General features: G+C 37.1%; 1 protein-coding gene across 4 annotated transcripts in view; it reads right to left on the bottom strand.

The window, feature by feature from the left end:
• The window catches only part of LOC140200486 (rho GTPase-activating protein 26-like), a 193,425-nt gene extending 181,420 nt beyond the window's left edge, over nucleotides 1-12,005 (bottom strand). For all 4 annotated transcript variants that reach the window (XM_072263883.1, XM_072263884.1, XM_072263881.1 and 1 more), the window contains exon 1: nucleotides 10,946-12,005. In XM_072263883.1, the coding sequence (XP_072119984.1) occupies nucleotides 10,946-11,099 (154 nt within the window). In that variant the 5' untranslated portion in view covers nucleotides 11,100-12,005. The remainder of the gene's footprint in view (nucleotides 1-10,945) is intronic.
• Nucleotides 12,006-12,303: the final 298 nt, after the last annotated feature.

Raw genomic sequence — 12,303 nt, 5'->3', positions numbered from 1 at the left:
AAAGCCCATAATGCCACTGAACTTAGAAAAATAATGCTCAGATCAGAAAATGTATTTGCAACAATTTATTTCACAAGTCACTAAAGCAAGGTCAAAACAAACTATCTATTCCTTAGAAATAACAAAGCTATATTCAAGTTTAGAACCACAGGGCAAAGATTAGCAATGTAGTAAGTATCTACTTCCCTCCGGGAGAAGGCTCAGGAGCTTGAAGACTCGTACGGCCAGATTTGGGAACAGCTTCTTTCCAACTGTGATAAGACTGCTGAACGGATCCTGACACGGATCTGGGCCGTACCCTCCAAATATCCAGACCTGCCTCTCGGTTTTTTTGCACTACCTTACTTTCCCTTTTCTATTTTCTATTTATGATTTATAATTTAAATTTTTAATATTTACTATCGATTTGTACTCCAGGGAGCATGAAGCGCAGAATTAAATATCACTGTGATGATCGTACGCTCTAGTATCAATTGTTTGGCGACAATAAAGTATAAAGTACTTGTTTCCTCATGTAAAATACTTGTTTATTAGTTTGAACCATTTTACACACCTATAAAACAGCACTGAAAGACTGAATTGTGCTGGGAGTTCCATCTTCTAAAACACCATATATTCTACTCAAAATTATTTCTTTTTAAAATGCTGCTTATATGTAATACATCCATAGTTCCCTTTTAAAATAGACTTTATTTTATTTCACAAACAAACTGTAAATTACCTAACTTATGGATTTGCACGGTGCAAAGGAATTCAAAAAGAAACCCAGAGAAGTTTTGGCACATTGAAGAATAGTGGAAGTAAAAATCAACTATTTGCTTTTTCAATTAGACAAGAGTTTTCACTAACATAATATCCACCATTCATTAATAATAGGAGTTGGTACAAGTATTAAAGCAGAGAAACACACTTTAATTTCACGCCAATGACTTCATTAACAATACCAAGATAAGGAAACCCACCCAATATTACCAACCTCAAATTTACATGATGTATCGGGGGTTGGGGGGGGGCAGTGGAGAACAACCTGCATTCTTACATTTATTGTATTTATGATATATTGCTATCTAAAGATACCATTTGACCTGCTGATAATCTTCCAGGTGCTACAGTTCTTTTTTTTTGTTTTTATGGCCTATTAATGAAGATTATTTGGAGGAGAATTATTTTATAAAAATTTGGGCAACAAATGCTTGAACAGCAAAATTAACTAATTTCTCACATTTTCTAATTTGTAAATTATTATGAACATATTAATTAATTTCAGAAAGTACCCGAATATACACACTTTTCAATACAAATGAACAGTGTCTGAAAAAAAGTACAAGTCAATCATTCTGAGACCTTCAAAATTGCAAAAATGTAACTTAAGATTCATAAAATTGAATTCCTGGCTTAAACTTCATCTCATATTTGCTTTGACTACAATTTGAACACCTAGCAAAACAGGCAGCCTGACATTGCTTCAAGGTTAAGAAAAGGTATCATTACTGGATCACATTCAATATGCAAGATTTTGACCAAAAACCTATTTAAATAAAACTAATATTTATAAGTATTAGAAAGTTTGAGATGAACAGGGAGCTATTACTATTGCATACGATGGTACAAATAACAAGAAGAATGTGGTTAGAAAGCAATTCATTACTCAACACTCATGCTTGTCCTCAGAAGGACAAAGCAGAGTACAACAAAGATAACCTGCTAAAAAAATGGACTTGGATTCAGTGAATGTCTGTAATTCATGAAGGGCAAAACCAATTTGAAAAGACTTTCAAATCGATTCTAACTTAATTTTTATACAATCAGGTACATGTGACACAGTCAGTTTTCCTTTCAAGAAGAATTGTAAGATAAAATAACAAGGATTTCCAAAACACCGTGCTACAATTCTGCCTCGCCTTCAAAATTCAGGGTAATGTAATAATTATACCAGAATGTTTAGGAATCCTTTTATGAAGTGATTAACATAACTCTAGACCACATGTGAAAATTAACTTATCTAAAGCAGAAATATGAACTATTTTGATCACACCAAGATTACAGTTTACAGATTTTGAATCTCAACTTGAAATAGCTACAAAAATAAATTGAAAATAATTTGGATTAACAAATAAACCAAAACAATACTGTATAATTCTAATATATCAAAACCATTAAAACATCAAAACATCTTTTATTCTGCAAACCTGTAATGTTACAAACTTTAAAGTATACATCAGTATAATACAAGTTGCCAGAATTCCTCTTAGCCATTATCATCAAAGGAGTATAGAACTCTCCACGAGATAGTTTTGATAGCTCTGCACATGCAGGTTATTTCTGTACCTGAATCAGATGTCCCTTTCACTCTTATTACTTAAGTTCTAATTTTAAACAGGTATTTTTATTCTGAAAGATGACACTGTACTATCATCAGTAAAGCTGTTTAGCTCATATGGAGATGAACTTGTAGATCTAGTTACCTCAAAATTGTATGTACTTAAAACTACATGAATGTCAATTATTGGTGGATATGATCTATTTGTTTTTTTCAAGCTTGTTAGAAATTTCTAATAAATGCTTATTTAATGTTGGGAAAAAGACGGCATACTTTTGATGTTTCAAAAAAATGGAAAGCTTCTGTTGTTTTCACTAGAATGAATAAATAATCCAATTTTGATTACAACAAATGTTAACAACTCAAGATGTTCAGCAGTGTGTTACAGTTATCATAGTCTTCTTTTAGTTTAAACACATACAAGTATAAATCACAACAGAAACTAAAGATAGGCCAGGACTTTCTATTCTAATACACCGTGTCTCATTTCTTCAAATATAAGTTGTAAAAGAGCTAGGTCAGAAATACAATTACATAGGCAAATACATATAAATTTATTCTGTGTTTTTAAAAATATGTATACAAATTTCAAAATTAAAAGGCATTTCAGTCACCAAAACCATTCCTTCCTTTACCACTTCTTCCTCATTAAAAATTCTAATGCAGGGAAATTGCATAAGTTGTGAGCCACCAGCTCAGTTTGCCACTTTCCAGTTTAACCTCTGCACTTTGTTCTGAACAATCATAGCCTTCCCAAATTATTTGTTACTATTAATAATATAAAAAGTATGATACAAAGTTAAGATTTTGGAATATTAAGACAGGTACCAAATCATATGTGTGTCCCTTGATGTAGTTCTGCTCCTCTGTACCTCTAATGTTTCTCTTGAAGACTACACATAAGTTTTTGACTTCCTGGGTTATTTTAGCAAAGAAAATATTGAAAATCAAGTTACTTTTTCAAAAGAGATCATGTACTTTTAATTAATATTTGGAATGTCAGCATAGCTGGCCAGGCCAGCATTCACTGTTCCATGCGAACGTCTCCGGCCTTTCCTTTCTTGATCACTAGGACAATGGGCATGGCCCAATCGCTCCACTCAACCTTAGAGAGAATTTCAGGTGCTTCCAGGCTCTGCAGTTCAGCATTTACTTTAGAACATAGTGTCTAAGGCACTGGGTGCGCTTTATGGAATCTTAATGTTGCTGTTTCAATCAGTTCAATTCTAATCTGCATGCCTTTGAGTTTACCAATCCCCTTCTCAAACAACTTCTCATTAGCATTAATGAGTGCCAGTCTCTGATTTGTGCTGCCATTGCCTGTTGATGTCACACTGATAGCTTTGACTGAGTGGCAGCCTAGTTGGATTTTTCACAACCATTCATGTCTGAAAAGTGCTGGCCCTCCACTTTTCAATACATAAGGCCCTAACTGTTGTGTTTAACCTCCATATGTTACATTCATTTTCAGTTTGCCTTTGGGAGACACTTTTTCACCTGTGTAAGTCTTTAGCATCTCGGAGGTCTTCTCTAATGGTATCTTAGGAAACAGTCTGTTGTAGTCAGCCTCTGGAATTACGTACAAAGCTGACCCTGTATCCAGCTCCATTTGCCACATCGATAACATCTTTGGCCTTTTGCACTATTCAGGGACATTTTGTGCACTTCACATTCTAAACTCCTTTTCTGTAATTCTACTGCATCCTTTGCTGCAGTCTCTAATGATATTGCAATGGTCAATGCCCGTTCTAAGGTTAGGTCTCTTTTGGACAGTAGCCTCTTTTGAGTGTTTTAACTATGCATGAAACATACAAGCCTGCTCTTAATGCATCAGAAAGTCCATATCTAAAATCACAATACTGGGAAACTTTGCGCAGTTCTGCAATGTATTCAGAAAGGCTTTTGTCTTTTGATTGGTTCCTTTTGTAAAATCTAAATCTCTCAGCTATTACCAGTGGTTTAGGGCTCAAGTGATTTTTGAAAATTGTAACAATTTTGTCGAGGATCTTGCTTGCTGGCTTTTCAGGTTACTAAGTTGTGTAAGAGACTGTACATTCTTGGGCCCATTAAGGAAGAACTGTTGGGGCTATCTTTTGCTCCTCCACATTACTTACTTCACAATACAGTTCAACCCTCTCAACACATAACTCCCAGCCTTTATTATTGCTATCAAATTCATCAACTTTCCTGAATGAAGCCATCACCAAGTTATATTCATTTTAAATTCAGTGCGTCTTTCACTGTTACTCAGGAGTTCCTTTGCTAGCATCCGTGACGGCTTTCTCATGCTGTTTAACTCTGTTTCATCCTGTAACTGTCGGTGCAGTTCGTGATACTTTCTGACATTCAGGTTTGTACTCATCACCAATTTGTTGAGTTTGTACACAACTATATTTCGATTAAATAAAAGCACGCACGCGAGCGATGGCTTTAACTGGTGTATTCACATTGCAGCGAGAGCAATGTGCATGCACAGACAACAGATCAATACATTGTGCTGAGTCGGGGGGGGGAGTCATTGCTCTAAAAGAAATAGATACATATATTACAATATGAATAATGAAATTCAGGGCAACGGTTTCTGCTTTGGCACCGTTTGGAGATCCTTGTACAAACCGAATTCAAAGGGATCCTCGGAAGGAGGCTATGGTTGATGTACAACTGGAAGTCTCTGTTTTAATATAAAAGGTCAGTAATACAAGACAAAGATGAGACAACGAAACATGCCGGAGTATCATGGGCTTTGGAACTCCCTTTCCTGAAGGGCAATGAAAGCAGGGTTTTTTGAATATTATGAAGCAAAGGCAGATAGACGTTTTCTTAGCGAGCGGATAAGAGTTTGCACCAAGATACCTGGGAATATACGTAGAGTTGAACTAATGAAGATCAACCATGATTTTAAATGGCAGAGCAGTGGAACTGTCTCCTACTAATTCCTATGTTTCTATATCTTTGTATAAATATATTCCTACGTTTCTATATCTTCGTACGGTTAAATTTCCACTCTGAGCATTTGCACATCGCTCTGTTAAGTTTACATGAACCCTTTTAATATGGCTGTGTGTTGTACATTATTTTCTCTTAAACTTTCAACCTTTTTGCAGATCCCTCTCTGGTATCAACCTCCAGGCTCTATCCCTCACTGCTGCTACCTTCTCTCAACCCTGTCTCCCCACCCTACCATGCTTCCTTCCCTTTTATTCACCGCTACTATCTTTTGGTGAGACTTGAAAGCATTTGCTATACCATTTGTGCTTGTGCCTTGAGTTAGCAAACCCATGCCTCTGCAGTTCTTTTCTCCCACCTTTTTATGTCTAACCCCTCCTTTAAGTTTCTCCTTAAACTTTCCTCCTTGTTCATTTGTTTTAATAGTTTCTTATGTTCCTTGATATTTTTTTAAAAAATGATAATCTTGGAATGCTTTGCCTCATTAAATTAGTGAATGAACGTACTGCTGTTGTTGGTTTTCCCTTTGCTGCTCTTTCTCTCAATCTCTTCTTTCGCTTTACTCTTTTTTCACTTTTCCCTGTTTTGGCCCCACCCCCATCTCTCTTCTGCCCTTAGCAGTATATAATCACTCAGTGTGTAAAAAAAGTATCTTTTTCTCACTTCACATTTGGTTATATTAATAATACTTCAATTTCATGACCAAGATTCTGGACTCCTCCAGCAATGGGAACAGTTTTGAGCTAGAGTGCCTATACTCCTCACAAGTACCTTTATTACAAAGAGAACGCAAGCTGCTCCAATTTATTCACATAACTACAGATGTGCAAGGTCACAATGAGGTTGAGTCCATCTTATGGTATGAGGGAAACATTCAATAGTCTTATAGCAGCAGAATAGAGACTATCCTAGAACCTGGTGGTACATGCTTGTAGGCTTTTGGTCAATAGGTGGGGGGAGAAGAGAGAAAGCCTGGGTGGGTGGGATCTTTGATTATGCTGGCTGCTCTACTGAGGCAGAGAAAAGTATAGACAGAGTCCATGGAGGGGTGGCTGGTTTCTGTGATTTGCTGAGCTGTACACACAACTCCCTGCATTTTCTTGTGGGCACATCAGAGCAGAGCAGTTGCCATACCAAGCCATGATGCATCTGGATAGGATGCTTTCTAGGGTGCATCAATTAAAAATTGGCGAGGGTCAAAGGGGACATGCAGATTTCTTTAGCCTCCTAACGATGTTGCAGCATTGGTGATCTTTCTTTGCCATAGCAACAGCATGGTTAGAACAGGATAGGCACCCTGTGATGTTCACACCTAGGATCTTGACCTTAGCACTACTGATTTAGACTGGAGAATGTACACCACCCTCTTCCTTAAGTCAATGACCTGCTCTTTTGTTTTGCTGACATTGGAGGAAAAGTTCTTGTCATGGCACCATGTCTCTAGGCTCTCTTATCTTCTTCCTGTTCTCTGACTCATTATTGAGATACAGCCCACTACAATAGTATTATATGGAAACTTGTAGATGGAGTTGCTGCAGAATCTGTCTACATGGTTGAGAGCGTACAGGGAATAGAGTAGGGGGCTGAGGATGCAGCCTTGTGGAGCACCAGTGTTGAGAACAATCATGGCTGAGGTGTTGCTGCCTGTCCTTATTGATTACAGTCTGTTGGTCAGGAAGTCAAAGATCTATTTAGAAAAGAATCCACAATTATTGGAATCTTCATGTAAATTGATATGCCTGTATTATCCAGTTGCTGACTGTGCATAGGCAGAGGCACATCTTGTGTTCTGAAATGGATACAGCATTTGTATTAGTCCTGAGTGCTTATTTAATTAATTTGCAAACAGACTATGGAGAAATTTGTGTGCAAGTTATTTAGAATGACAATTACAACTGTTATCTTAATCAACTTATCACACTTCTACCCAGTAATACACAATAATGAATTCAAATCTTGCCAACATCAGTGATTTGTACAAAGTAATTTCTACCTGCGCTCCTACATGTCAAGTGTCTGAATCTGCTCAGAGCTCAGCATTGCAGCTTTCTGTTTAAAGCTTGACCAACTTCTCAACATTTGCTGGACCAGATTGCCTACCTGTATCTTTTAAGAAACATGCTTTCACAGTCAAATGGGATCCGAACTTCACAAAAGAACACTGAGGCAGGCTGGTAAAACGTTTATTTGAAGTTGGTTAACTGATATTAGTCTTGTAATATTCCTTTGCAATAATCTCCTCTTGCAACATAAATTTAAATAATCCCATGAATCCACCTTTTGATACCTCTTAAAACCCACCTCTTTGACTAAGCTATTTGTAGAAATCCCTGAATCTGTTTCCATTCCCCTTGTCTTTGAGACCTCTTGTGAAACCCCTCAAAATACTTAACAATGCTGCTTAAGTCTAGGTTATCCCTGGTTCATTATTCAAGAATCATTTGAAAAAAATGATTTTAAAAAATCTACCCATCTAGAAGTTCAAAGGCATGTGTCTGATAAATTGATCTAACTGTCATACAGGGAGTTTGCAATAAAAATTGTCTGCAAACTCCCTGTAATCTCACAAGAATATCTTCTTAGAAGCAGGTCAAGAAGACACTCACTATTACCTTCTGAAGGACAATTACTATAGTGATGAACTATGTCTGCATTAAGTGCATTTTCTCTGAGCTGTAACACTTTATTTGGCCTTCTGTTATTCTGTACTACCTCAATGCACTGCTTGAATAATTTTATCTGTATGGACAAGTTTTTCATTGTACCTCATGACAATAATAATAAACCAAATTTGCAGAATTCACACCATCAGAAAGTATATTTAAGTCTTAAATTTCCAGTATTCTCTTTCAACTCCAAGATTAGAGTAAGTAAAAGTAAAGTAGTTGTTGCTCATCATATAAACCATATTTACTCTAATATACAACTTATCATAAAAAATTAGATTCAAAGACAAAACTACAAGAAACAGTAGAGACAATGCCTCATGAATGCAGTGATCAGGATTCAACCCTGACCTTGCATGCTGCCTGTGTAGATTTTGCACACTCCATGAATTGCAAGGTTTTCCAACCACATCCTAAAGACATGCAGATTGATATACACTGTATATTGTACTGGTTTACACTGTGAGTGAATGGCAGAATCTGGGGGAGTCAATAGAAACAGGACAGAATACAGGGAGAGGTTTTGGGGAAACAGGATTAATCTGTATGCTGGCCTATAGTCAACAGGCAGAAATGGCCTTCCTCTGTGCAATAAAAATATGGAAATCAATATTACCATGACAACTAAAATGCTCCTAGAAGCAAACTTATTTTATTCAACCTAAGCACTCAAACTGTCAGCAGTGCTAAAAGAAAAGTAATAGCTTTACAAAATTATTTTTCAGAACTATACAATGCCAATTACCTGCACACACCCTACAATGGAACTAAAAAATTGTTTTCATGTCTGTACATGCTAGCAACATGCAATAAAATCTGCAAATGAAAAGTAGACTTCTTTATATTAGAACTCAGCAACAAAACTAAACTGACTACTTTTGACATCTAGCTCACCAACATGGTAATGCACGTCTGGAAAGTGAATTGCTTTGAACTATTATCCATTTTTTAAATCTGTCTTTTACAGTAATAAACTTAACTATTCCTCCAAATATATATTCATACCTGTCTTTTCCTCTACCAATGGCAATCCTCCAAATTTTACAGAAACACAAGACTGCAGATGCTGGAATGTGAAACTGCTGGAGGAACACAGTAGATCAAGTATATCTGTAAGAGTGTGGATGAGAGGAATTGTCAACGTTTCAGTATGAGACCCTGCATCAGGACCGATGCACGACTCGACCCAAAACTTCAACAATTTCAACATGCCCCCAATTATAAATTGGGTTATTGGATTAATGACACTTACTTAAACATGCTGCAAATCCAGTAAAACCTGTCTGCAGTTTTCTCTGGATATTAAATCTTTGATCTAGTTTGTATGGAGAAGCTGTCTTTCAGCCAAAGGGTTAATGCCTTCAAGTGATGTCAAAGTTTTGATGGGGTCACTGTCCTGTGCATTAAAGAGCAGATGCAACTGACCACGCACTGACCTTTCAGAGAAACAGAAGACCAAATACAAGCTAACTGACCTGCTTGCGAAGCTCTCAGAGCTTTCTCCTTTTGTCAATAAGATAGCCTTGAGTGTAATTTTGCTATTACTAAATTTGCCACAGGCTGACAGTTCCTATTTTCAAGACGTATCCAAGACACGGTCAGTGTAGTTTTATGATACTTGAGTGGCATCATAAAAATACTTTGACAGTGCCAAACTTATCAGAAGTGTCATCATGGAACAGTCTTCTACAAATTCAAAGTTAATTTTTATTTTTTAAAAATATTATCCTGTAGTACATTTTCTCCAGTTCTGTCAAATTTACATACAAATCAAGCCAAACAACACAAAATAAGGAAAACATAATTAATTTTAAAACTTTCTTTCTGAGTCTAAGGTTCACAAATGTTTCAAAAACCTTGAAAGATTTCAAAGGCAACTTTGAGAAATAAAAGCTTGGGAGACTGCAAAGTGATGAGGCTTAAGAAAGTTTAATTACTGTATTTGTTTTCAAAGGCTAAATAGCAAAACAAGTCCATTTTTACAGTCAATTCAACAGCCTGAATTTCAAAACAAAGGTACAGTATGGCAGTGTAAGTAAATACAATGCACCTAAGCTTAGTTTGTGCTGAAAGACAAAAAGCAGTAACTGCCATCTCTGTGAATCACAGCAAGCCAGTTAGCTTCTTAAAGTAATGTTTAACAGTACTATTAACAGTCACAAGGATAGGTGTGATTCAATGAATACAAAATCCTCATATTTAAACTGCAATATAATTATATTCAAGATTGCAATCAACTGAAAATCAATAAATGAACATATGCTGTGATAATTCACATTTATTTTAATTTAAATTGTGCAGATTGACATTAAAAGATTACTTTTCACATGGCCATATACCCTAACTTGCATTTGTGATGTTCAATATTTGTTGCATCTGCCAAGTGACAAGTTGCACCTCAGGGTGTTGCATCACAGTTTTGTTGTCAACTTTGGGTTTTTTTTGCATAATAGATTCTCTGTAATAAACTGATGTTAAGGTCAAAAATCAAAAAAATGTTGATCATACAGGAACATATAGAACAGCATATATAAATAAAATGCTTATATATAGGAATATTTTAACTAATATAAGCTATTTATTTATACTTTATATACAATTTTTTCTGACATATTGGATATTGCACAGAGCTAAATAAGCATTTCTAATTCCTATAATTAAATGCTTGAAAAAAACAAGTTTTAAATTAGATGTAATATATTAATGTGTTCTCCCTCTTATTTTATAGGCTCGCCAACTCTCACCAATGATGTAAAATATGATTGCAACTAACTGGTATCTATATTAACCCAACGAAATAGGAAGACAAAGTTTTGCATAATCAGTGCTCATAATGAATTTCTTTTAATCAAGAGGCACTTTTTCATTCAATTTCAAAAATTTACCACTGCAAATGAACACTTGATTACAAGGTTTTATTATAGAAACTTGAGATTTTTCATTATTTCAACAACCCTAATCTTCAGAAACTCACGTCATGACATCAAATAAGCGACTGTGCTTTAAAACTTACTTTTCATTGCCTGAATCAATGCTTTTCCATCTTTAATCAGAGCTTTAATGAACTTGTTTGTTTTTTCCAGCTCTGCCTCGTGAAACTTGATTTTATCCCGGAACTGCGGGCTGTCCAGGTAACAATCGCTGAATTCCAGTGCTGGTAGGCCCATGATTAGCAACAACAGAAAGGCTAACAATTAGCAGTTCAAAAGCACGGGGCTCCAAAGTTCAAGATCACAGTTCCAAACACTTTTGTAGCGGAATTGCTGCAATGCAGACGATTACAATATTTCACAATTCCCCACTGTGCTTCTTCACCCTATGTCTCGATTCCTAAGCACTTGTTTCCTCCCCCTCCCTCTGATGCTTCTGGATGAGCTTTTCCCTGCACTTTTCTCTCTCTCTCTCTGTCTCTGACTGTCTCTGGGCTCAGTCAGTTTTGCCCGATCAATCCGTTGGTGTATATTTCTCTCTCTCTAATTCTTCCTGTATGTGTATCCCACTCTGACAGAGGTCGGGTCCCACTTTCGCTGCTTACTGCATTGTGCCCCTCCAATAAGGACAATTCTTCTCCCCACCCTGGTGCCTGTTTCCTTCTGATAAGTAAACTTCTATCTTTCCCTCCCCTTCTGATGGTTGAAGTATATTATCTCCCCACACCCTAGTGTATGTGTACGTCCTTTACCCAGGGATCTTCTATTGGACAAGACGCTGTGCCCAATGTGAGTGTATCCCTCTCCCTCCTCTCTGATGGTTCAGACACTACTCCTGGCCAGTCCTCTGCGTGTGTGTCCCTCTCCTTCCCCTCTGATGGCTGAGACACTATCACTGCCTACTCTGGTGCGTGTGTGTGTGCCTTTTTCTCCCTTTTCCTTTCCTCTCCCTGGTGCGTCTCCCGAGGGTTCGCGTTGTCTAAGCCGGTACTCCTAACCGGTGTCGCCCTCAGGAGCTGGTCGGGTTACAGTGGAATCGACTCGAGTCGGCCGCTGGTTTCCGATTGCTTCACATTTTCGATGAAAAACTTCATGAAGGTTCCGCTCGCGCTTCCGTCGGCTTGACAACCAAACCCGATTCCTATGGTAACGATTGACGGATGGGCTAGCCAATGGGAAATCCGACCAATCATACGTCCCGTCACACGGATCAAGTTAGGTTGAACTGTATTCGCAACCCTCAACGTTATTCGTGGGCGGGACTTGAGGGGACGAATTAAAGGCAAGTATTGCGTTTGGGCAAATATCCAAACCTTAAAGGGATGGGTGACATAATTCTTCATACGAGTTTCCAACGCATTACTTATTCAAATCTCGGTTTCAGCGAATTAGGTACGCGTTCGTTTGACTACCTGACCAGGATAAGTTTTTCCGACTATTT

The sequence above is a fragment of the Mobula birostris genome, chromosome 7 (assembly GCF_030028105.1).
Source record: "Mobula birostris isolate sMobBir1 chromosome 7, sMobBir1.hap1, whole genome shotgun sequence".
NCBI classification, from domain to species: Eukaryota; Metazoa; Chordata; class Chondrichthyes; order Myliobatiformes; family Myliobatidae; genus Mobula; species Mobula birostris.
The sequence above is the reverse complement of the archived record's forward strand: the minus strand, read 5'-3'. Positions and strand labels throughout refer to the sequence as shown.